Raw genomic sequence first — 27,023 nt, 5'->3', positions numbered from 1 at the left:
CTGACAGCAGACCCCGTGGTGCCGACCAGCTCTTAAAGGGGGAAGGGACGAATTGGTCTGCTGCCACGCCCTGCACACTGCAGCCTTGCAAAGAGGCCTCAACACTACTGCTCAGCCCCAGGGAGTCATGGCAACGCCAGAGAAGGCCCGTCAGCGTGCCCTGCGCTTCTCAGAGGGTGATCTGGACATCATGCTCACAGCTCTGGAGGTGAGGCGCAAGATCTTGTTTCCAGACAGTGGGAGGAATCCAACCCACCACGACTACACCAAAGCCTGGAAGCAGATCGCCCAGAGGGTGACATTCACCGGCGAGGCCCCCAGGACCCACACACAATGCCGTAAGAAGTACAACGATCTGACCAGGATTGTGAGGGTGAGTAGCCTTTCCAGTCTCCTCCTCATTCTTGCATGTACACCTGACATGATGGGCAAAGGGACCTGAAAGTCCTTTTGGCCAGCCCTCAGCCAGCAGCATTGGGACAGTCATGAGCATCAAATGGCCATTCGGCACTCTACACTTTGGCCAAGCTATTCCACCATGGGAGGCAGTGCACACTACATCAGGGCTTCACTCTGTCCAAGCTATTCCACCATGGGAGGCAGTGCACACTACATCAGGGCTTCACTCTGTCCAAGCTATTCCACCATGGGAGGCAGTGCACACTACATCAGGGCTTCACTCTGTCCAAGCTATTCCACCATGGGAGGCAGTGCACACTACATCAGGGCTTCACTCTGTCCAAGCTATTCCACCATGGGAGGCAGTGCACACTACATCAGGGCTTCACTCTGTCCAAGCTATTCCACCATGGGAGGCAGTGCACACTACATCAGGGCTTCACTCTGTCCAAGCTATTCCACCATGGGAGGCAGTGCACACTACATCAGGGCTTCACTCTGTCCAAGCTATTCCACCATGGGAGGCAGTGCACACTACATCAGGGCTTCACTGCGCCCTTACAGCCCGTCCTTTCTCTTGCAGGCTAAAGTAGCGTTTAATCGCCAGGCCCGTGCCAGGGGTGGCCGCGCCAAGCTGCAGAAGCTCACTCGGCTGGAGGAGCGCGTGTGTGTGCTCATGGGAGCACGTGTGATTGTCCCCACAGCGTGCGGTGTATCCGACCCTCCACTGCCCGGCAATGGTAAGGACCTCGCCTTTTGGCCCTCTCGCGTCGCACTGGCCCATCCGAGCTACCTCCTTTGCCACTGTCCCACCAATGCGCTGAATCCCACCAGTCCTAACTCCCTCGCTGACGCCGTCTCCTCACTCTGAAGCTACTCTTGTGCATTCCTGCTTTCAGCTGGTGACGACCAGGACCCTGAGGCTGCCAGTGACAGCACCTCCAACCAGGAGGAGGAGGAGGAGCAAGCCGGACCTTCGGGGGAACAGTCACGTCCCGCAGGAGAGGAGGAAATGCTCGACACCTCCTCACTGGACGAGTGCCTGGAGGAACTGTCGCAGGGCAATGCAGCTTCTGGGACCAGTGGCGTCCAGCCACCCAGCAGCCGTGCGCGTGGCCCGCGGCCTTCCCCCCAAAGGGGGGAAGGATCAGAGGGGAGTGCTGCTGCTCGGCACACTCGCCGTCACCAACGCGGCAAGGGTCCCCTAGTTCGGCCCCCTCCTCCCCAGCGGGAGAGTCGCGACTCCAGTCCGGACACCTTCACTTCGGAGGAGGTGCGGAAGCTCGATCAGATGGCCGACGACTCGGACCGGCGCCACACGGAGCTCATGAGCGTGGTGGGGCGCATGCCTGAGGCCATCGAGTCGCTGGCGACCAGTGTGCGCGAGTTCGGGGCAGCAACTGCCGCGACTGGCCGCATGCTAACTGATGCCGTCAAGACCCTGGCGGATGTGATGCGCGCGCACACCAGGACCACAGGGCCACTCACTGCTGCCACACGCGCTGTCTCAGGCAGGCATCGCCAGGGCAGGCGCCGCGCTGGACCATCCCAGCAAGCCGGCCGTCGGCTGATTGCTGCGGATCCTGCAGTGCGGGCCCGGCCGAGTGCCACCGCGCCACAGCACCAGCCAGCGCATCCCAGACGCCAGCTGGCCCACATTGCACCATCCGTCGCCGCCATTCCCCCTCTGGGGCGTCAAGGGCAAGCGGCTGCAGCTGATGGTGGCCAGGCTCAGGCGCGCCACTCAGGAGACGGCCCCTCGAGGCCCAAACGCCGTGTAGGCCGCCCCCCAGCGGCATCTGGCGGAAGGGCATCTGAGCCTCAGGCGCCTTCCCCCAGCCTCGCAGCAGCCACTGGGCAGAGCTTGCGAAGGAGCAGCAGGCAGGGCAGGGGAGGCAAAATGCTGGCCAAGGTCTCGCCCTCGCGGGCCACTCAGTAGAGGGTGTGGCCAGCTTTCCTTTAATATGGCGGTGGCCATCTTTATTTTGCCCATGGTTGTGCTTTTGGAGGGCTTTTTTTTTGCGTTAGGCCGACGTTGAGGCCCGGTTTCAATAAAGGTGGAGTGGCTCCTCCCCAGTTTGTGGGAGTGAGTCGTTTGTTGGGCTTTTTGTGGGGCCCGTTTATTGTTTTTGGGGATTCATGTGGGAAGGGCTTTTCATTTTTGTTTAATAAAAAATTATCTTTATTCATGCAGTCTCCATGGTTGTTCTTCTTAGTGTTTGTTGGCTTCGCCGGCTGAGGGCTTGCGGAGCGGCTGCATTCATCTTCCCTCATGGCCCCTGGCCATTCCCTGACAGGGGGCTTAGAAGTACCGTGTAATAAGGTGGCGTCGTGCGGCCCTTGGCCCTGGTCGCTCCCTCCTGGGAACGTACTCCTGCTCCTCCTCCTCCTCCTCCTCCTCCTCCTCATGCTCCTCCTGCTCCTCCTCCTGAGGTGCTGGTCCAACGTCAGGTGGCAGTGCCTGAGTCCTGCGGATAGCCAGGTTGTGTAGCATGCAGCAAACCACCACAAATTGGGAGACCCGGTCCGGCGAATACTGGAGAGCTCCTCCGGAGCGATCAAGGCAGCGGAACCGCTGCTTGAGGACCCCAATAGTTAGCTCGATGATGTTGCGGGTGGTTTGATGGCTCTCGTTGTAGGCCTCTTCAGCAGCGGTCCTGGGCGCGCGGAGCGGGGTCATGAGCCAGGTGCACAAAGGATAGCCTTTGTCCCCGAGTAGCCATCCTCTTGGGGGAGGCTGTGCCTGGAACATGTCATGCACAGTACTCTGCCGCAGGATAAAGGCATCGTGGCTGCTGCCTGGGAAGCTGGCATTGACTGCCATGATGCGCTGCTTGTGGTCACAGACCAGCTGCACATTCAGAGAATGGTAGCCCTTCCTGTTGCGATACTGCTCGCCATGCTCCAGAGGGGCCCGCAAAGCCACATGCGTACAGTCAATGGCGCCCTGCACCAAGGGGAATTCCCCGAGTCTGGAAAATCCCAATGCGCGCTGATGCTGGCTCTCCAGGGCCATGGGGAAGGAGATGAATTGGCTTCTCCTTCTGAACAGTGCTTCGGTCACCTGGCGGATGCAGCGATGCGCGCCGTACTGGGAGATGTTTGCTATGTCCCCAGCAGCGTCTTGGAAGGAGCCGGTGGCATAGAAGTTCAATGCCACTGTCACCTTCACTTCCACCGACAGAGACGTCCTGCACCTGAGCTTTGGCCGCAGATCTCGGCGAAGCAGGTGGCAGATCTCTGCAATCACCCCCTTCCGGAATCGGAGCCTTTTAACACATCGCGCGGCACTCATGTTTAGGTAGGAGCGCTGCTGGCGGTATAGCCTGACTGGGTAAGGCCTACGTGGCCGACGCCTGTAGCCCCCTCTGCCTCTAGCCAGGGCTGCCCCTCTCACAATACGTCTGCGAGCCCTACGGACATGGAGCTGCAGCTCCGCGTTGGCACCCCATGCAACCCCCATCAAATCCTGGCAAACACTCTAATTTCCAAATGGCCACTTGCAGCGCTGTTGCCTGAGTCCAAAAATACCTGGCTCTTGCTGCTTGAAACCAGTTAGCTATCCTCCTTGTTGTGTCTCCAGAAATGCGTTGCACAAGACTGTTTTCTGAAATAATGGATGGCCTTTATACTGGAGAGGACGTTCCCTTTAATTAGCGCCCCCTGGGGCCCGCGCTGGTTGTGTTGCGTTCCTTTTTCCAAACGCTCCGGCCGCCCGCCGCACAATGGGGCGGTCCGACTGAAGTTTGCAATCGGGGCGGCCAAAGGGCGTTGCACGAGGATGTGACGTCATTTTCTGCACGCGCATCCGGGCGGGCGCTAAACTTTGCGCCGGCGCTAACGGGCAACTTAATTTGGGGCGGGGCGCAAACTGCGCTGCGCCCGGGCGCTACACGCATAGCGCCCGGAAATCACTTCTCTTAAGGCGCTAACTGCTGGCGCAAGCAACTGAAAATCTAGCCCTAAGTGTTACAAAACATATTTGAAAGTTCTTTATCTGAATGCACGTAGCATTCATAACAAAATGAATGAGTTAACGGCACAAATAGCGACATATGGGTATGATCTTGTGGCCATTACAGAAACATGGCTGCAGGGTGACCATGACTGGGAATTAAATATACCAGGTTATTTAACAATCAGGAAGGACAGGCAGGAAGGGAGGGGAGGTGGGGTGGCTATGTTAATAAAGGAAGGAATCACTATAATACAGAGAAATGATATTGGGTCAAAGGAGCAGGATAGTGAAACAGTTTGGGTGGAGATAAGGAATAATAAGGGGAAAAAAACACTAGTGGGTGTAGTCTATAGGCCTCCGAACAGTTGCAACTCTGTTGGACGGAGTATTAATCAGGAAATAGTTGAGGCTTGTAATAAGGGAACAGCTATAATTATGGGGGATTTTAATTATCATATTAATTGGACAAATCAAATTGGGCAGAGCAGCCTTGAGGATGAGTTCATTGAGTGTATTAGGGATGGGTTTCTTGAGCAGTATGTAACTGAACCGACCAGGGGGCAAGCAACCTTAGATTTGGTCCTGTGTAATGAGACGGGATTAATTAAAAATGTCCTAGTAAAGGATCCCCTTGGAATGAGTGACCATAACATGGTTGAGTTCCATATTCAATTAGAGGGTGAGAAAGTTGGATCTCAAACAAGCGTGCTGAGCTTGAATAAAGGAGACTATGAAGGTATGAGAGCGGAATTGAGTAGAGTGGACTGGGAAAATAGATTAAAGGGTAAGACGGTACATGATCAGTGGTGTACATTTAAGGAGTTATTTTACAACTTCCAAAAAATATATATTCCACTGAGGAAAAAAGGGTATAAAAGAAAAGATAGCCATCCGTGGCTAAGTAAAGTAATTAAGGATAGTATCCGACTAAAAACAAGGGCATATAAGGTAGCCAAATCTAGTGGGAGGATGGAAGATTGGGAAGTCTATAAAAGACAGCAAAAAATAACTAAAAGATTGATTAAGAAAGGGAAGATAGATTATGAAAGTAAATTAGCAAAAAATATAAAAACAGACAGTAAAAGTTTCTATAGTTATATAAAAAGAAAAAAGGTGGCTAAAGTAAATGTTGGTCCCTTAGAGGATGAGACTGGGAAATTAATGGTGGGAAACATGGAGATGGCAAAAACACTGAACAATTATTTTGTATCAGTCTTTACAGTAGAGGACACTAAGAATATCCCAACACTGGACAAACAGGGGGCTCTAGGGGGGGAGGAACTAAATACGATTAAAATCACTAAGGAAGTGGTACTTGGTAAAATAATGGGACTCAAGGCGGATAAATCCCCTGGACCTGATGGCTTGCACCCTAGGGTCTTGAGGGAAGTAGCGGTAGGGATTGTGGATGCATTGGTAATAATTTTCCAAAACTCACTGGACTCAGCAAAGGTCCCGGCAGATTGGAAAACTGCTAATGTAACACCCTTATTTAAAAAGGGTAGTAGGCAGAAGGCTGGAAACTATAGATCTGTTAGCCTAACATCTGTGGTTGGTAAAATGTTAGAGTCCATTATTAAGGAGACAGTAACGGGACATTTGGATAAACATAATTTAATAGGACAAACTCAGCATGGTTTCATGAAGGGGAAGTCATGTTTGACAAGTTTGCTGGAGTTTTTTGAGGAAGTAACATACAGGGTGGATAAAGGGGAACCAGTGGACGTAGTGTATTTAGACTTCCAAAAGGCATTTGACAAGGTGCCACACAAAAGATTATTGCTCAAGATAAAAAATCACGGGATTGGGGGTAATATTCTGACGTGGGTGGAGGATTGGCTCTCTAACAGAAAGCAGAGAGTTGGGATAAATGGTTCGTTCTCAGATTGGCAACCAGTAACTAGTGGTGTTCCGCAGGGGTCAGTGCTGGGTCCCCAACTCTTTACAATCTATATTAACGATTTGGAGGAGGGGACCGAGTGTAACATATCAAAGTTTGCAGATGATACAAAGATGGGACGGAAAGTAGTGAGTGAGGAGGACATAAAAAACCTGCAAAGGGACATAGACAGGCTAAGTAAGTGGGCAGAGATTTGGCAAATGGAATACAATACTGGAAAGTGTGAGGTTATGCACTTTGGCAGGAAAAATCATAGAGCAAGTTATTATCTTAATGGCAAGAAACTGGAAAGTACTGTAGTACAAAGGGATCTGGGGGTCCTGGTGCACGAAACTCAAAAAGTTAGTATGCAGGTGCAGCAAGTGATCAAGAAGGCCAATGGAATGTTGGCTTTTATTGCTAGGGGGATGGAATATAAAAACAGGGAGGTATTGCTGCAGTTGTACAAGGTATTGGTGAGACCGCACCTGGAATACTGCATACAGTTTTGGTGTCCATACTTAAGAAAAGACATACTTGCTCTCGAGTCAGTACAAAGAAGGTTCACTCGGTTAATCCAGGGGATGAGGGGGTGGTCATATGAGGAGAGGTTGAGTAGATTGGGACTCTACTCATTGGAGTTCAGAAGAATGAGAGGCGATCTTATTGAAACATATAAGATTGTGAAGGGGCTTGATCGGGCGGATGCGGTGAGGATGTTCCCAATGATGGGTGAAACTAGAACTAGGGGGCATAATCTTAAAATGAGGGGCTGCTCTTTCAAAACTGAGATGAGGAGAAACTTCTTCACTCAGAGGGTGGTAGGTTTGTGGAATTTGCTGCCCAGAAAGCTGTGGAAGCTACATCATTAAATAAATTTAAAACAGAAATAGATAGTTTCCTAGAAGTAAAGGGAATTAAGGGTTACGGGGAGCGGGCAGGAAATTGGACATGAGTCTAGGTTCGGAATGGTCATGGCCCTGTGGGTAGTGGAGTGGGCCCAGGGGCCGTGTAGCCTGGTTCTGCTCCTACTGTGTTCTAATTCTGTGTTAGATTTCAGGAGATGGTTTTATTCCTGTTCCTGGCTGGGGTGGAGATCGCCTTTACAGAAGGTAAGTACTGTAGAAAATATAGGGACAGAGTGATCTCCTGGAAGAATTTCGATTGCCTAGATGGGTCGGAGAGGAATTTCCCAGATTTTTTTCTCCCAAATTGGCCATTGGGTCTTTATCTGGTTTTTCGCCTCTCCCGGGAGATCACATGGGTTCGGGTGGATGCAGAGTGATAGAAGATTTGAGGTTAGGATCAGATCAGCCATGATCTTATTGAATGGTGGAGCAGGCTCGAGGGGCCGATTGGCCTACTCCTGCTCCTATTTCTTATGTTCTTAAACAATTGGATGGACACAAGTGTGAAGAGTAAAGACAGTGCAGGAGGTAGCGTAGATGCACCAGTGTCAGGAGAAAAGTCTTACCCACTGCCTTTGAATACAGAGATATAGTTTGCTTCTCCAGTCCAGGGCTTAAAATCAATGCAGGATTTGAGGCGATACTGTTCAAAGGCTCTTAGGATAACACCTTTAGCGTTCACATCTACAGGAAAGATGGAGGTTAATTGCCAGAGCGAATAACTCACACGTTGTTCACAAACATTTATACATCCATGTATGTTCTCATGCAGGTGGCATCCCGCTGCACCATTCACCCTGTAAAGTATCTTAGTATACATGTAGCAGCTACAAGGTTACTGGCCTTGGTTTAAAATTGAAGTTGTACTGACAACACCAGTGATAGCATTTTAAGTCGGAGTCCGTGTGGAATTACAGGAAACTCTTTTTTATCCGGCACCAATGGGACCGGCATGGTGCCGGTTGATCAAAAAGTCCGGATTACAGAGAGGTATACTTACCAAGGTATGAGAGCCCCGTACACGGCCACAGGTGCAGGAGCCCCGGTTACACGGCACTTGTGCAGGAGTCCCGGTTACACGGCCACAGATCCAGGAGTCCCTGTTGCACGGCCACAGGTGCAGGAACCCCGGTTACACGGCCACTAATATATAGTAAAACTTACCTGAACCTACTCCTGAATTTTGCCGGTTAAGAGAGGTTTCCGGTTATTTAGGTGCCAGTTAAAAGAGAGTTTCCTGTAGTTGGGGCCGGAGACCGTTGCTGAGGAGAGAGGTGTGGCTGTGAAAGCGGGTTTTAGTCGCTACCTGTTCAAAACACGAGAAGGGAAACAGACGGCAGTGAAGGTGAACAGGGTGAAAGAGGCAAATGGGAATCTCGTCGGAGAGAAGAGCAGAACTTCTTCAAGGTGGGCGTTGCTGGAAGAGAGGTGGCCGTGAATTCAACACTAAGACAAAAGCAAAATACTGCGGATGCTGGAAGTCTGAAATGAATCAGACCTGAAACATTAACTCTGTTTCTCTCTCCATGCATTCCGTGGGAACGGTAGAATAGTGGTTATGTTACTGGACCAATAATCCAGAAGCCTGAACTAATGATTTCAAGTGATATGAATTCAAATCTGACCACAGCAGCTGGGGAATTTAAATTCAGTTAATTAAATAAATCTGGAATAAACAGCTAGTGTTAGTAACGGTGACCATGAAACTACCAGATTGTTGTAAAAGCCCATCTGGTTCACTAATGTCTTTTTTAGGGAAGGAAATCTGCTGCCCTTACCCGGTCTGGCCGATATGTGACTCCAGGCCCACAGCAATGTGGTTGACTCTTAACTGCCCTCTGAAATGGCCCAATAAGACACTTAGTTGTCAAGGAGGCGGCTCATCACCACCTTCTCGAGGGCAATTAGGGATGGGCAATAAATGATGGCCTTTATAAACATTAATGTAAGGACTCACAGTTAATGCACCAGATTTCAGGAAATTCAAGAATGAGTTATTTACAGATTTGACCCCTGCAAGATCTTTTGACAAAAATTAGCAGATAAAAGATCAGTGGAGTGTAAACGATATACAATACCGTTTTGTTTTGTGAATACTAAGATACTAATGTTACCATGTAAATAGCGTTGGGTGAATTTGGCCACTTCATTTCCCAGTCTGCCGGAATGCTTTGAACCCACTCACAAGAGAGAAAAGATTAGACGATCTCTCCCTCCCAGCCTAACCTGGGTGATAAGGTGGAAGGAAATCATGGGGGGGCCTAGATGTGGGGCAACAGCAGAGCAATGGTAATTTGTTAAAACTTTACAATAGAATTACATTAGAAGCAGATCTAAATGAACAGTTACAAAAGGCAAAACAATCTGGTTTCGATCAGTATTAATACTCACTTAAAGAATCTTCCAAGTGGTATGGAATGGTTTTTGGCCACCTGTATTTGTCATCTGTAAGAGCGCTTCTGTCAATTGTCTGGTATCAGAAGAGACACAAACCAAATCAGTGAGCCTGGTAGCAATCATACAGATACCATGGAATATATATCTGTAAGCAACATGCTTCCCCTGTAGCTCAGTGGATAGCACATTTGCATCTGAGTCAGAAGGTTGTGGGTTCATAGCCCCACTTAAGAGACTTGAGCACAAAAATCTAGGTAGGGAGTGCTGCACTGTCGGAGGTGCCGTCTTTCGGATGAGACATTAAACCGAGACCCTGTCTACCCCCTCAGGTGGATATAAAAGATCCCATGGCACCATTTTGAAGAAGAGCAGGGGAGTTATCCCCAGTGTCCTGGGGCCAATATTTATCCCTGAACCAACATCACTGAAACAGATGATCTGGTCGTTATCACATTGCTGTTTGTGGGAGCTTGCTGTGCGCAAATTGGCTGCTGCGTTTCCCACATTACAACAGTGACTACACTTCAAAAAGTACTTCATTGGCTGTGAAGCGCTTTGGGACATCCGGAGGCCGTGAAAGGCGCTATAGAAATGCAAGTACATCTTTTCTTAACTTTCTGCTACATAGTTACATGAAATATTATTGTTACCAACATACCTTGTCCTGTTTGATGTCCCCTTCTACAAGATTCAATCCTAGTTCTGCAGAGAATAAACACAACATCAGAAGCACTGTAGAAGGTACAAAAAAGATTTACAAGGACGATACCAGAAGGAAAATAATGTTCAGGGCTACAAGGAAAGGGCCGGGGAGCAGGACTGGCAGAGAGCCGGCACGGGCTCAACGGGCCAAATGGCCTCCTTCTGTGCTGTAACCATTCTGTGATTCTAACGGAGAGGTTATAGCTATCAGGAAAGACTGAGGGGTGACCTGATAGAGGTCTTAAAATGATGACAGAATTTGATAGGGTAGACGTAGATAAGATGTTTCCACTTGTGGGCTCGTCCAAAACGAAGGGACAGAAATATACAATAGTCACTAAAATAAATCCAATCGGGAATTCAGGAGAGACCTCTTTACCCAGAGAGTGGTGAGAATGTGGAACTCGCTACCACAGGGAGCGGTTGAGGCGAATCGCACAGCTGCATTTAAGGGGAAGCTGGATAAACACACGAGGGAGAAAGGAATCGAAGGATATGGGGATGATGGGGTGAGATGAAGAGGGGTGGGAGGCAACATTCCTGCTAAGTTGGGCGGCCATGTGGAGCTCCCCTGTGGGCCGCTCACCGGCTTTTACAGGGAAGAAACCGCGCAGGCGCGAAAATTCGAATGGGCCGCGCAGCCAGTTAAAGGGACCGCGCATGAAAAAAAATAAGGGAACATTGGTGGGAGGAGGCTCGTGTGGAGCAGAAAGGCCAGCTCGGACCAGTCAGGCCGAATGTCCTGTTTCTGTGCATTATTAGAGTCCATGTAAAATTAGGCACAACATTGTAATATGAGAATCTTTTCAACAGAGTATAGAGTCATAGAGTTATACAGCACAGAAAGAGGCCCTTCGGCCCATCGTGTCCGCGCCGGCCATCAAGCCCTGTCTATTCTAATCCCATTTTCCAGCACTTGGTCCATAGCCTTGTATGCTATGGCGTTTCAAGTGCTCATCTAAATGCTTCTTGAATGTTGTGAGGGTTCCTGCCTCTACCACCCTTTCAGGCAGTGAGTTCCAGATTCCAACCACCCTCTGGGTGAAAAAGTTCTTCCTCAAATTCCCTCTAAACCCCCTGCCCCTTACCTTGAAACTATGCCCCCTGGTTATTGACCCCTCTACTAAGGGGAAAAGTTCCTTTCTATCTACCCTATCAATGCCCCTCATAATTTTGTACACCTCAATCAGGTCCCCCCTCAGCCTTCTCTCCTCTAAGGAAAACAACCCCAGCCTGTCCAGTCTCTCTTCAAAGCTGAAGCACTCCAGCCCAGGTAACATCCTGGTGAATCTGACACGAATACGATAGCAAAATATTGCGGATGCTGGAAATCCGAAATAACAACAGAAAACGCTGGAAAACTCAGCAGGCCAGGCAACATCCGTGGAGAGAGAAACAGAGTTAACGTTTCAGGTCGAAACCCTTCGTCAGGACTGATAAAAAAAGGCAGGAAATGAAACAGATTAAAAGGCAGTTTCGGGGCTGGTAAATGGGGGAGGGGATGAAAGAAGAGGCATTAAGAGATATTCAAGATGAGACAAGATGGTAATACGACAGGTAAAGAAACAAACAATGGCTCGAGAGGAAGTGTGAAATGCGCTGGCAGAGTGAGAGACAGCTGCCATGTGGGAGAGAGAAAAAAAGGAAAAGGCACAAACCAAAAGTGTGGATAAAAAATATAAAAATAAATAATAGGGCCGAGGTTATGATCTGAAATTGTTGAACTCGATATTGAGTCCGGAAGGCTGTAAAGTGCCTAATCAGAAGATGAGGTGCTGTTCCTCGAGCTTACACTGAGCTTCCGTGGAACAATGCAAGAGGCCAAGGACGGTGAGGTCCGAGTGGGAATGGGGCGGTGAATTAAAATGACAGGCGACCGGAAGCTCGGGGTCACCCTTACGGACTGAACGGAGGTGTTCCGCAAAGTGGTCACCCAATCTGCGTTTGCTCTCCCCAATGTAGAGGAGACCACATCGTCAGCAGCGAATACAGTATACTAGATTGCAAGAAGCACAAGTTATCCTGGTGAATCTCCTCTGCACCCTCTTCAATGCAATCACATCCTTCCTGTAATGTGGTGACCAGAACTGCACGCAGTATTCTAGCTGTGGCCTAACTAGCATTTTGTACAGCACCATCAATGCCTCCCTGCTCTTATATTCTATGCCTTGGCTAATGAAGGCAAGTATCCCATATGCCTTTTTAACCACCTTATCTACCAGTATGTTTACTGAAAATCAAAAACGGTGCAATACAAAAGCAAAGTCATCATGGGTTGGTAGCTACACCTTATTTTCCCCGCACTCTGCCTGGAATCACTCCGGATTGTAAGTGCAGTGGGCGCGGGAAACCCAAATGGAGCCAGCAGTCAAGGCCTGCAATTTAAACAAGGCTGAAGATCACAGTCTGCTTTGCAAGTGAAGGGAAAGAGATTGTGATCCTAAACAGCTGAAGGGGAGGAAATCGAGATCAAAAAGATCGTCTCGCAGTTGAAAGAGGAGCAACAGAAAGGGGCGAAATTGGGAGCCGTTGCGCTACCCGGGGGTGCTAACGGGGGCGCACCATGCGTAGCGCTGACATCGAATCTTGCCATATCCGCCGGGAGTTTTGCGGTGGCGCTAAGGCGTTGCGCCCCGAACTCCTTCGCCCGGAGAGTGTGATGTCATCGCCGTGCGTATCTTCCCGGACCCGAAATTGACTTCTGCCCACCCCCCCCCCCCCCCACCGCAGCAGCGCCGGCAAAAACACCGAAAGCTGCAGGAGGCGTGCATCGGGCGGCCGGCCGCTTCGGGGGGTGATGATTAAAGGCGAGGTGGCCGAGGTAAATAAAAACAAACCTCACCTTTCCTGTACTAGTTTTTTCCGCGGGTTCCTGCCTGCGATCGATTAGCCCGGCACGCTGCTGATCACACTCCAAGAAGCAAGTGGAGCATTTGATTTAGCCCACCACTTCCTTCCTGGAGCGCCAGACCAAATTTTTTTTTAAGTTTAGAAATATTAGCGCCTGGGGCTAATTTTCCAACCTTTTAAAATTTAGCGCCCCAAACAGGGCAATAGTGAATTTCTCCCCCAAAGTGTTCAATTCGCAGAATCCCAGACCATCCTGACTTAGACATATATCGGCCGATCCTTCATCATCGCTGGGTCAAAATCCTGGAACTCCCTCCCTAACAGCACTGCGGGAGTACCTTCACCACACAGACTGCAGCGGTTCGAGGCGGCAACTCACCACCACCTTCTCGAGGGCGATTAGGGATGGGCAATAAATGCTGGCCTTGCCAGCGACGCCCACATCCCGTGAATGAATAAAAAATGTCTCGATGCCCGTGTTATACAGGGCATCTATTACAGATAGCAACCGGAAGCATTATATCAACTGATGTAAAATGAATCCAAATTACCTTCATTTATTTCAAATATGTCTTGATCTAATCCACCGTCGACGTCCACTTCTAAAAGAAAATTGAAAATGGATTTTGTTCAGTGATTTTTTTTAAAGCTAAGAATATTACATTAGAATCTTAGAATGATACAGCACAGAAGGAGGCCATTCGGCCCATCTTGCCTGTGCCGGCTCTTTGAAAGAGCTCTCCAATTAGTCCCACTCCCCCCTGCAAATTTTTTCTATTTAAGTATTTATCCAATTGCCTTTTGAAAGTTACTATTGAATCTGCTTCCACCGCCCTTTCAGGCAGCGCGTTCCAGATCACAACAACTCGCTGCGGAAAAATAAAAATTTTCCCCATCCCTCGCCGAGCTTTAATGCCAATTATTTGTACACAAACATTGTATTGGTTTTGCTTTTTCTGTCGGTCCTAACCATACCCTTGTGGCTTTACGTGTACACGCGCGCCTGTGATGGACAGCTTTAGTATCGAGAGTGTTCAGCTGTACACAACGGCTAAGGTTTTTAATCAAAATTGGGGTCAGCTCCTGATGCCCAGCAATCTTGATGGCAATCCTTGGTGAGTTAGAATAGGGGGCCGTGGGGCTCAGAGTCTAAGTGGCCTTCCTTTCAGCACTGCTCCCCTGATGCCTCACCAATCTTTTAAGAGGCACTGTGCTCATTGACGTAAGAAAACTACTAGGCACTTGGTCTAAGCGTTAAACAAAGCTTTAATCAACTGTTTTACAACATGGAGGTCTAGTTGTGTCCTTCACTAGTTCCTGTTAAGAATGTCCTGCGCAAGCTGGGCCCGAGCCCGAGTAGTTATACTCTCCCTGGACAGCGCCACCCGTAGGCCGCTCAGTATTATTTCATAAGTCTTTCTTTCATGAATGACTGATTTATGTCACTCATGTTAAAAGTGGTTGGTAAATGTTTATTTCTTGTTTTTAAAGGATGTTCTTCTGCATTAAAGGCACGATATAAATGTGGGTCACTGTAAAGGATGCAATGCATCGGCAAGTCAGCAGGCTCGAGTGAAACATTAACGCTGGCAGGGACTGGTTGGGCCGAATGGCCTGTTTCTGTGCTGCATAACCTTTGTAATTCTGTGTACCCTTCTGGTTAAAACAATAAAACTGCAACTTAACTTAAAACTATGGCCCAGAACTTGGTGTCGGGGGCTTGCCGCGCGTGCAAGCCCCCGATGTGCACTTACCTGGCGCGCCGACATCTGAAACCTGGCCCGCAGTGGATTTCCTGTCAGTGGCCTGGTTCTGATCTCGGCGCGCTGTGCTAACCTGACCCAGCGGCGTAGTTAGTGCGATGTGCCGGCTGGGATCAGGTGAGCACTGTTCAGCCAATCAGGGGAGGGGAAACTTCATTCATAAGTTTGAGAGTAAGAACTGTCAAACTTATGAGAAGTACTGCACCCCAAAACACTACTTAAACTTTAAATAAAATTTTAAAAAACATCCCAATCATTAAATTAAGTATAAATAAGTTTTAGAAAAAATTTAAACAAAAATTTTTTTTTTTGAAAAAATAAATTTTTAATAAAAAGGGTCTAAAACTAAACTTACCTTATTGTAGATTCTTTAAAATAATAAACCTGTGGAAATTTTTTTTCTAAATTCCACTAAAACACCACTTACCTGTAAAAATAAATACTTAAGTGTGCTTTTTACAAGCGTAAAGACTGGAGGCCTTTACACATGCGCAAATCCCCCAAAACAGAGGAAATCCAAGACGCACGCGCTGCCCCCTACAGCGCACGCGCTAGCCTCTTCACCTCTTGGGTTGGAGGAGAGGAAATGCTGGTTTTCAGCGCATGCGCTGTGCATGCTGAAAACCGGCATTTCCTCCGGCCAGACACGTGAGTACCCCTTCCGTACTCATGCGTTTGGGGAGGAATTACTGCCCCATTAAATTAAATTCAAATTCCATTGCCGGTGATGATGATGCACTCCAGTTCCTGCAGTGCCCACCGGTCGCGGAAGGCCTCGAGCATGCCGGCGGACACCACGTGCTCCGTCTTCAGGGCCGCCCGGGTGCGAACGTGGCCGCTGAAGAGAGGCGGGGCGGTCGGACCGAACCAGCCCCTCAACCGCCCGTTGCCTGGACCAGTTGATGGCCACTTTGGCCAGGCCCGGGAGCAGTCCCACGAGGAGGTTCCCCCCAGACCTGCCCGCTCCCCCCCCCACCCCGCCCCCGCACCGGGTGACCAAAGATCAGGAGCGTGGGGACTGAAATGCAGCCAGAAATCGAGGAGCAGCCCCTTCAAATAGTGGAAGAGGAGCTGCAACCTCTCACACTCCGTATAGACGTGGAACACGGACTCCTCCAGGTCGCAGAAAAGGCAGGCGGCCTGGGAGTCCGTGAACCGAATTAAAACTTTATTGCGCGGGACTGTAATGTAAAATCGTTGCAATGACATTGTTTTGGCCTAGAAATTCAGTCACGCGGCGCTCATGTCACCGATCTAAAACAAACACCTGAAGGTCCAATATGGCGGGTGGTGTGCGCGCGCTCTTTCCCCACATGAAGTGCGTTGCCGCCATATTAGAACATAAGAACATAAGAACTAGGAGCAAGAGTAGGCCAATCGGCCCCTCGAGCCTGCTCCACCATTCAATAAGATCATGGCTGATCTGATCCTAACCTCAAATCTTCTATCACTCTGCATCCACCCGAACCCATGTGATCTCCCGGGAGAGGCGAAAAACCAGATAAAGACCCAATGGCCAATTTGGGAGAAAAAAATCTGGGAAATTCCTCTCCGACCCATCTAGGCGATCGAAATTCTTCCAGGAGATCACTCTGTCCCTATATTTTCTACAGTACTTACCTTCTGTAAAGGCGATCTCCACCCCAGCCAGGAACAGGAATAAAACCATCTCCTGAAATCTAACAGAATTAGAACACAGTAGGAGCAGAACAAGGCTACACGGCCCCTGGGCCCGCTCCACTACCCACAGGGCCATGACCATTCCGAACCCAGACTCATGTCCAATTTCCTGCCCGCTCCCCGTAACCCTTTATTCCCTTTACTTCTAGGAAACTATCTATTTCTGTTTTAAATTTATTTAATGATGTAGCTTCCACAGCTTTCTGGGGCAGCAAATTCCACAAACCTACCACCCTCTGAGTGAAGAAGTTTCTCCTCATCTCAGTTTTGAATGAGCAGCCCCTTATTTTAAGATTATGCCCCCTAGTTCTAGTTTCACCCATCATTGGGAACATCCTCACCGCATCCACCCGATCAAGCCCCTTCACAATCTTATATGTTTCAATAAGATCGCCTCTCATTCTTCTGAACTCCAATGAGTAGAGTCCCAATCTACTCAACCTCTCCTCATATGACCACCCCCTCATCCCCGGGATTAACCGAGTGAACCTTCTTTGTACTGACTCGAGAGCAAGTATGTCTTTTCTTAAGTATGGACACCAAAACTGTATGCAGTATTCCAGGTGCGGCCTCACCAATACCTTGTACAACTGCAGCAATACCTCCCTGTTTTTATATTCCAACCCCCTAGCAATAAAAGCCAACATTCCATTGGCCTTCTTAATCACTTGCTGCACCTGCATACTAACTTTTTGAGTTTCGTGCACCAGGACCCCCAGATCCCTTTGTACTACAGTACTTTCCAGTTTCTTGCCATTAAGATAATAACTTGCTCTATGATTTTTCCTGCCAAAGTGCATAACCTCACACTTTCCAGTATTGTATTCCATCTGCCAAATCTCTGCCCACTTACTTAGCCTGTCTATGTCCCTTTGCAGGTTTTTTATGTCCTCCTCACTCACTACTTTCCCTCCCATCTTTGTATCATCTGCAAACTTTGATATGTTACACTCGGTCCCCTCCTCCAAATCGTTAATATAGATTGTAAAGAGTTGGGGACCCAGCACTGACCCCTGCGGAACACCACTAGTTACTGGTTGCCAATCTGAGAACGAACCATTTATCCCAACTCTCTGCTTTCTGTTAGAGAGCCAATCCTCCACCCACGCCAGAATATTACCCCCAATCCCGTGATTTTTTATCTTGAGCAATAATCTTTTGTGTGGCACCTTGTCAAATGCCTTTTGGAAGTCTAAATACACTACGTCCACTGGTTCCCCTTTATCCACCCTGTATGTTACTTCCTCAAAAAACTCAAGCAAATTTGTTAAACATGACTTCCCCTTCATGAAACCATGCTGAGTTTGCCCTATTAAATTATGTTTATCCAAATGTCCCGTTACTGTCTCCTTAATAATGGACTCTAACATTTTACCAACCACAGATGTTAGGCTAACAGGTCTATAGTTTCCAGCCTTCTGCCTACTACCCTTTTTAAATAAGGGTGTTACATTAGCAGTTTTCCAATCTGCCGGGACCTTTGCTGAGTCCAGTGAGTTTTGGAAAATTATTACCAATGCATCCACAATCCCTACCGCTACTTCCCTCAAGACCCTGGGATGCAAGCCATCAGGTCCAGGGGATTTATCCGCCTTGAGTCCCATTATTTTACCAAGTACCACTTCCTTAGTGATTTTAATCGTATTTAGTTCCTCCCCCCCTAGAGCCCCCTGTTTGTCCAGTGTTGGGATATTCTTAGTGTCCTCTACTGTAAAGACTGATACAAAATAATTGTTCAGTGTTTTTGCCATCTCCATGTTTCCCACCATTAATTTCCCGGTCTCATCCTCTAAGGGACCAACATTTACTTTAGCCACCCTTTTTCTTTTTATATAACTATAGAAACTTTTACTGTCTGTTTTTATATTTTTTGCTAATTTACTTTCATAATCTACCTTCCCTTTCTTAATCAATCTTTTTGTTATTTTTTGCTGTCTTTTAAAGACTTCCCAATCTTCCATCCTCCCACTAGATTTGGCTACCTTATATGCCCTTGTTTTTAGTCGGATACTATCCTTAATTACTTTACTTAGCCACGGATGGCTATCTTTTCTTTTACACCCTTTTTTCCTCAGTGGAATATATTTTTTTTGGAAGTTGTAAAATAACTCCTTAAATGTACACCACTGGTCATGTACCGTCTTACCCTTTAATCTATTTTCCCAGTCCACTCTAATTAATTCCGCTCTCATACCTTCATAGTCTCCTTTATTCAAGCTCAGCACGCTTGTTTGAGATCCAACTTTCTCACCCTCTAATTGAATATGGAACTCAACCATGTTATGGTCACTCATTCCAAGGGGATCCTTTACTAGGACATTTTTAATTAATCCTGTCTCATTACACAGGACCAAATCTAAGGTTGCTTGCCCCCTGGTCGGTTCAGTTACATACTGCTCAAGAAACCCATCCCTAATACACTCAATGAACTCTTCCTCAAGGCTGCTCTGCCCAATTTGATTTGTCCAGTTAATATGATAATTAAAATCCCCCATAATTATAGCTGTTCCCTTATTACAAGCCTCAACTATTTCCTGATTAATACTCCGTCCAACAGAGTTGCAACTGTTCGGAGGCCTATAGACTCCTCTGTAGGCATCCATGGCGTGCGCAAGAAGTATTAAAAAGCCTCATTAGAATATTTAAATAAGGGTCCTGCTCTTGTCGGATCCTTTTGTGATATTGGTCTTGACTCGGCCCATGATAAACCCGCTCAGCAAGGCGTGGCGCTAACAGGCAACAGGGACCTGCCAGCAGCGATATTTAAGGGGCTCCTCCGCTGCACGCAGGTTAGTTGCTGGCTTGTCCTTTTAGGCTGCTGGTTAACCTCTGAGCATTGTCTTTCGGATGAGACGTTAAACCGAGGACCCGTCTGCTCTCTCAGGTGGACGTAAAAGATCCCAGGGCCACTATTTCGAAACAGAGCAGGGGAGTTCTCTCCGGTGTCCTGGGGCCAATATTGATCCCTCAATCAACATCACTAAAACAGATGATCTGGTCATTTTCACATTGCTGTTTGTGGGAGCTTGCTGTGCACAAATTAGCTGCTGCGTTTCCCACATTACAGCAGTGACTACACTTCAAAAAGTACTTCATTGGCGGTAAAGCGCTTTGGGACGTCCTGAGGTCGTGAAAGACACTTTATAAATGCAAGTCTTTCTTTCTTTATAATGAATTAATTTTGAAGTTCTATGACCGTTATGCAATATTATGAAGAGAATTGACAAATTGTTCACTTTGGCAAGGTGTACAAATACCAGGAGACACTACAACAACTATTTGCATCTTAAACATAGTAAAACGTCCCAGGGCGCTTCACAGGAGCGATTATCAAATAAAATTTGACACCAAGCCACATAAGGAGATATTAGGACAGTCCCGCATAAGAGATTAGCGTGAAAAATTAAGGCACATGGGATTGGGGGCAAGGTATTGACTTGGATAGAGAACTGGTTGGCGGACAGAAAGCAGAGAGTTGGAATAAACGGGTCATTTTCCGAGTGGCAGGCAGTGACTAGTGGGGTACCGCAAGGATCGGTCCTAGGACCCCAGCTGTTCACAATATACATTAATGATCCGGACGAGGGAATTGGATGTAATATCTCCAAATTTGCAGATGACACAAAGCTGGGTGGGAGGGTATGCTGTGAGGAGGATGTCGTGAAACTCCAGTACGATTTGGACAGGTTGGGTGATTGGGCAGAAACATGGCAAATGCGGATAAATGTGAGGTGGCAAAAACAGGAAGGCAGATTATTATTTGAATGGCAATAGATTGGGAGAAGGGGAAGTGCAAAGAGACCTGGGTGTTCTTGTGCACCAGTCGCTGAAGGTAAGCATGTAGGTGCAGCAGGCGGTTAAGAAGGCAAATGGTATGTTGGCCTTCGTAGCAAGAGGGTTCGAGTACAGGAACAAGGATGTCTTGCTACAGTTGTACAGGGCCTTGGTGAGACCACACCTTGAGTATTGCGTGCAGTTTTGGTCGCCTTATCTGAGGAAGGACGTTCTTGCCAAGGAAGGAGTGCAGCGAAGATTCACCAGGCTGATACCTGGGATGGCAGGAATGATGTATGAGGAGAGATTGTGTCGATTGGGCTTATACTCACTGGAGTTTAGAAGATTGAGAGAGGATCTCATCGAAACCTATAAAATTCTGTCAGGCCTGGACAGACTAGATGCAGGAAGGATGTTCCCGATGGTCGGGGAGTCCAGAACCAGGGGTCACAGTCTAAGGATAAGGGGTAAGCCATTTAGGACTGAAATGAGGAGGAATTTCTTCACCCAGAGAGTGGTGAACCTGTGGAATTCTCTGCCACAGAGGGCGGTGGAGGCCAGTTCATTAAATATATTCAAGAAGGAGTTGGATATATTTCTTAAGGCTAAAGGGATCAAGGGATATGGGGAGAAGGCAGGGACCGGGTACTGAATTTGGATGATCAGCCATGATCTCATTGAATGGCGGAGCAGGCTCGAGGGGCCGAATGGCCGACTCCTGCTCCTATCTTCTATGTATCTATGTTTCTATGACAAAAGCGTGGTCAAAGAGCTAGGTTTTAAGGAACGCCTTAAGGAGGCGAGAGAGGTAGCGATGGAACGGTTTAGGGAGGGAATTCCTGAAATTAGGGCCCAGGCAGGTGAAGGCACGGCCACCAATGGTGAAGCGATTAAAATTGGGGACGCGCAAGAGGGCAGAATTAGAGGAGCGCAGAGATCTCGGGGGGACTGTGGAGCTGAAGGAGATTATAGAGATAGGGAGGGACGAGGCCATGGAGGGATTTGTAAACAAGGATGAGAATTTTAAAATCGAGGCGCTGCCGGACCGGATAAAAAATCGGAAATGAAGAGTAAGCTGTAAAGTGAGGTGAAATTGTTCATACAATGGGTGGTAGAATACGACTGAAACAAGCAGGATAAGAGGGTCCAAGAGGTAACTAGAATTATTTCAGGGAGCGAGGATGTTGAGACACTTGGTATTGCTGAAATATCTCGTTCTTATATAAAATATCTGGTCAATTATTATCAACAAATGAACATGAAACTTACCAATCTCTCGTGACGTTGGCTGGTGAAAACAAAAAGGAATATGCAAGTTAGAGTCAAACGAAAAGGTTCTTTTCTACCAACATCAGATTTTAAGTCAATGTTTTCTACCCCGCAAACCTAGTTGATGAAATTACTTAAGAACTTAAGAATTAGGAGCAGGAGTCGGCCATTCGGCTCCTCGAGCCTGCTCCGCCATTCAATAAGATCATGGCTGATCTTCGAACTCAACTCGACCATCCCGCACTATCCCCATATTCCTTAATATCCAAGAATCTATCGCTCTCTGTCTTGAATATACTCAACGACTGAGTCTCTACAGCCCTCTGGGGTGGAGAATTCCAAAGATTCACCACCCTCTGAGTGAAGAAATTCCTCCTCATCTCAGTCCTAAATGACCGACCCCTTATCCTGAGACTGTGACCCCTGGTTCTAGACTCTCCAGCCCGGCTTGTCTTGGCATGGGTGGCAGCAGTCTGGGGTAGGCTGACTGATAGGCAACAGCAAGGGGCACTGGTGGGGTGGCAGGTGTGGGAGGATGAACGCTGTCATCCTGAGAGAGGGCAACAGGTTGGTGCTCCCCGGAGCCAGTGACACTCCCCCAGGGCAGCACCTCAGCAGTCCTAGTAATGTCATTGGAGGACATATTGCTGGACTGCTGTGACACCCTGCAAGCCCCTGTGAACACTGGTAAACCCAACCGCGATGGCAGCAGCCTGTGCTTGTGTGGCAGCAACGCTGAGCCTGCATGGCAGAAGGCTGATCCTCCATTGCAGCATCCAGATGTTGGATGGATTCCGCTTGAGCTGCAATGGAAGCTGAGACATCGGCCATCAGGTGTTGGGTACGCAAGTTTGCTAACGGACTTGACTGTCACTTTCATGCTGGAAAGGATGGGCTCCAAGCTCTGCACAAAGCTCTGTGCCAAGTTGGTGCTGGACTCTTCCAGGCTCCTTGACATTGACCGCAGGCTTTCTGGCGGGCCTGCCAATGCACCATAAGTTTCACTGTGCATACCCAGCAGCCTTCTCCTGTAGCCTGCCCCATCGGAGTCCTCACCTGAGTCTTCTTCAGCAGAGCTCCTGTGCGACCTTGCCCTCCATGGAGCTGGCACCTGCGCTACCCTTGCCCCCCTGTCATAGAAACATAGAAGATAGGAGCAGGAGTAGGCCATTCGGCCCCTCGAGCCTGCTCCGCCATTCAATGCGATCATGGCTGATCATCCAAATTCAGTACCCTGTCCCTGCTTTCTCCCCATACCCCTTGATCCCTTTAGCCTTAAGAAATATATCCAACTGCTTCTTGAATACATTTAATGAATCGGCCTCTACTGCCTTCTGTGGTAGAGAATTCCACAGGTTCACCACTCTCTGGGTGAGGAAATTCCTCCTCATTTCTGTCCTAAATGGCTTACCCCTTATCCTTAGACTATGACCCCTGGTTCTGGACTCCCCGACCATCGGGAACATCCTTCCTGCATCTAGTCTGTCCAGTCCTGACCTGGCTGCAGGCCACTCGTGTACCAGTGTCTCACCACGTGCAGGTTCCCGCGTCTAACCTATCCTCTAAATTACGGGCAGTGTCAGTATCTGAGCTGGTGGCTGCGAGTGTGAAATGGAGTGACGGTGCTGTGTCTTCAGCATCACTGCCGCCTTCCTCTTGTAGTTCCTGCTCCTCCACCACCGCCTGGCCAGGTTGCAGTTCTTGGCTATCTGAAGCTTGTCAATCAGAAGAGATTGTGGGATGAGGGGGAAGTGGGATGTGAGGAGGAGTATTAGGTATGAGGATCCCGTCATCTTGCATTGTTTCAGCCATGCTTCTGGCCACGGGCCCAGCGATGGCCACTCCAATAATCTCCAGCACCGTCTCCTCCATCAGGGTAAGGTCGTGCAAGAGCGCCTGCTTCCCTGCGAGTAGACCCTGCTGCCTCCATTATGAGCCATCTTGTCCTGCAAGAGAGAGGGGAAGTGCGTCAGTGAATGTGGTTCAATGTGATTGGGTGATGTGCTTGTCACGGTTGAATAGCTGGCAGTGTGTGCAAGCTGAGGGACGTGGGTGTGCGGCTTGCAGCAGTAGTAAGTGTGTGAGGGTGAAGTGAAGCTATGAATGTGAGGTATGAGCGTTGATTGCTAGAGATTGTTGGTAGGTGAGTGATGGAGGGGTGGTGTATTGAGCAGTGTGTGAGGCTAGTGGTGCAGTTGATGGAATATGGCATTTGAAGATGAAATCACTGACCTTGACCACCCGTGTCAGGTCATTGAACTTTTTTGCAGCACTGCATCCAGGTCCTCGGGGTTTGGCTTCTGGCGTTGACTGCCAGGGCTATCTGCTCCCAGTGCCTTCTTCGAGTTTATCTGGACCCTTGTGGATAGAGGACATCGCTCCTCTTGTCCACCTCCTCCACTAAGTCCTCCAGTGCAGCATCTAAGAAGCTTGGAGCACGCTCTCTGCCCTGTTGCGCCATAAGTCAGTTTTCTTCTTGCTCACTCTCTTCCCCAGCCACTTCCAGCACCTGCTCCAGCCAGAATGCACCTCCCCTTTAAGAGGTGCAGGCTGACTTTAAGAGGTGCAGGCTGGTTTTAAGTGATGCTAGCATTGCACAAACTTGGGCCCCCTGCTGAGGCACTGAGCCACTGAACTGCGCATTTAGCACTTCCTCACCGCTGCAATCATTTAAATTAGCCAGCAGCACAATGTTTACATGCTGCCTGCATCAGATGATTAGCCTGCGCTCGTTTTTGGGGGCGATTGAATTTAGCCCGGCTGTTTTCAAATTTGCTCCATCGCCATCTGGTTGTGGTGGTTGAAGGTCAATCATCACAGCCCCAGGACATCGCTGCAGGAGCTCCTCAGGGCAGTGTCCTAGGCCCAACCATCTTCAGCTGCTTCATCAATGACCTTCCCTCCAACATAAGGTCAGAAATGGGGATGTTTGCTGATGACTGCACAGTGTTCAGCGCCATTCAGAACTCCACAGATAATGAAGCAGTCCCAGCCTGCATGCAACAAGACAAGGACGATGTGCCAAGCAATGACTATCTCGAACAAGCGAGAGTCTAACCATCGCCCTTTGACATTCAACGGCATTACCATCGCCGAATCCCCACCAGCAACATCCTGGGGGTCACCATTGACCAGAAACTTAACTGGACCAGCCACATAAATACTGTGGCAACAAGAGCAGGTCAGAGGCTGGGTATTCTGTGGCGAGTGTCTCACCTCCTGACTCCCCAAAGCCTTTCCACCATCTACAAGGCACAAGTAAGGAGTGAGATGGAATACTCTCCACTTGCCTGGATGAGTGCGGCTCCAACAACACTCAAGAAGCTCGACACCATCCAGTACAAAGCAGCCCGTTTGATTGGCACCCCATCCACCACCTTAAACATTCAATCCCTCCACCACCGGCGCACCGTGGCTGCAGTGTGTACCATCTACAAGATGCACTGCAGCAACTCGCCAAGGCTTCTTCGGCAGCACCTCCCAAACCCACGACCTCTTCCACCTAGAAGGACAAGGGCAGCAGGCACATGGGAACTCCACCACCTCCAGGTTCCCCTCCAAGTCACACACCATTTTGACTTGGAAGTATATCACCGATCCTTCATCGTCGCTGGGTCAAAATCCTGGAACTCCCTCCCTAACAGCACTGTGGGAGTACCTTCCCCACACGGACTGCAGTGGTTCAAGAAGGCGGCTCACCACCACCTTCTCAAGGGCAATTAGGGATGGGCAATAAATGCTGGCCTGGCCAGCGACGCCCACAGCCCATGAACGAATATATAAAAAAAAATTGTGTACTTATGGTGTGACATATTTACATTGACAAAACTCATGAGAAATGTGGACATGGCAATTTATAATCGTAACAAGTTGACACCAAAAGCAACGTTCTCTTTAAGGTGCGTGGCGGTGCAGCTGGGCACCTCGCTGCCGGTTTCCTCAACCAGGGACTGGCTTTCTCAATGTAAAGTTCCGCGCAAGCGCGAAACCGCGAATGGGCCGGGCAGCCCCTTAAAGGGGCCGCGCACCCAAAAGAAAGTAAGACGGAACTGTGACCAAAAGTTGACACCAGGGAGCCAGGTTCTGCCGACAGGTTACATAATGAAACAATGCCCCTTTCGTGCAAAGGCAACATGTAAAAAATGATACTTTATTCAGAAACATCACCATTTTAAACAAAAAATTGTCCTCACTCCCCATTGGGACATAGCTGCAGGAGGAGGCCAATCAGCCCCTCGAGCCTCTTCCGCCATTCATTGAGATCACGGCCGATCTGTTTCGTAACTCCATCTATCAAAAATCTATCAATCTCAGTTTTGAAATTTTCAATTGACCACCCCCCCCCACCCCCAGCCTCAACAGCTTTTTGGGGGAGAGAGTTCCAGATTTCCACCGCCCTTTGTGTGAAGAAGTGCTTCCTGACATCACCCCTGAATGGCCTGGCTCTAATTTTAAGGTTCTGCCCCACCCGTGTTCTGGACTCCCCCCACCAGAGGAAATAGTTTCTCTCCATCTACCTTATCAACTCCTTTAATCGTCTTCAACACCTCGATTAGATCGCCCATTAATCTGCGAGACTCAAGGGAATCTGAGCCGAGTCTAAGCAGCCTTGCCCCATAATTTAACCCTTTTAGCTCCCTGTGCAATGCCACAGGATATCAACTCGTAATATGAACGTACAGAATTTGCCTTCCTTCACACACAACAGGTTGCTGACTCTTACAAAGATGTGCAAATAAGTGATCATTAGTTAGTCATTACAAACAGCTGTGTACTTGGAAAGAAAGACCGCACTATCTGTGTGCCGATAACTTACCAAGGCATATGCAGTTGTTGAAATTACGAGCAAACATAAAGACAAATAGAGAAAGCTGGGAGCCATGCTGAGCGATGTGCAGCTATCTTCGTGCGATTTAGGACTTTGGTATTTGAGTTGCTGATTTCAGTGAGGACTTTGGCTTTCAGGTGCTTTGACAGCAAGAAACCCAGAGAGAGAGAAAAAACGAAGATCGCTGGTATCCTCTCAGCGAAAGGCACGGGAACTTGGGTACCTGTCTCACCTAATTATTAACAAAAAAAATTCACACGCTGTTACAAATAATCTGTGACAATGAAAATCAAGGATTTGGGATGTCAATTATATATTTTAAAAATTCATTTCATGGGATGTGGGCGACGCTGGCAAGACCCAGCATTTATTGCCCGTCACAGTCGCCCTGGAGAAGGTGGTGGTGAGCTGCCTTCTTGAACATAGATACATAGAAACATAGAAGATAGGAGCAGGAGTAGGCCACTTGGCCCCTCGAGCCTGTTCTGCCATTTAATGAGATCATGGCTGATCATCCAAATTCAGTACCCTGTCCCTGCCTTCTCCCCATATCCCTTGATCCCTTTAGCCTTAAGAAATATATCTAACTCCTTCTTGAATATATTTAATGAATTGG

At 48.5% G+C, this 27,023-nt stretch overlaps 1 protein-coding gene across 2 annotated transcripts in view; it reads right to left on the bottom strand.

Moving 5' to 3' along the window:
* mep1ba (meprin A subunit beta a) overlaps positions 1-26,557 on the bottom strand; it is a 62,416-nt gene extending 35,859 nt beyond the window's left edge. The window contains exons 1-6 of one of the 2 annotated variants that reach the window (XM_085992268.1): positions 26,396-26,557; positions 21,580-21,598; positions 13,645-13,695; positions 10,200-10,243; positions 9,536-9,614; positions 7,711-7,828 (exon numbers count right to left, since the gene is read on the bottom strand). In XM_085992268.1, coding sequence (XP_085848394.1) covers positions 7,711-7,828; positions 9,536-9,614; positions 10,200-10,243; positions 13,645-13,695; positions 21,580-21,598; positions 26,396-26,461 — 377 coding nt within the window. In that variant the 5' untranslated portion in view covers positions 26,462-26,557. The remainder of the gene's footprint in view (positions 1-7,710; positions 7,829-9,535; positions 9,615-10,199; positions 10,244-13,644; positions 13,696-21,579; positions 21,599-26,395) is intronic. The other variant, XM_085992267.1, reaches the window with a different exon arrangement.
* Between the last annotated feature and the right edge of the window lie 466 nt (positions 26,558-27,023).

Source organism: Somniosus microcephalus, chromosome 7 (assembly GCF_052327205.1).
Source record: "Somniosus microcephalus isolate GS21.2 chromosome 7, FLI_Smic_1.0, whole genome shotgun sequence".
Taxonomy (NCBI): domain Eukaryota; kingdom Metazoa; phylum Chordata; class Chondrichthyes; order Squaliformes; family Somniosidae; genus Somniosus; species Somniosus microcephalus.
Note: the sequence above shows the minus strand (reverse complement) of the source record. Positions and strands in the feature narration are given on the sequence as shown.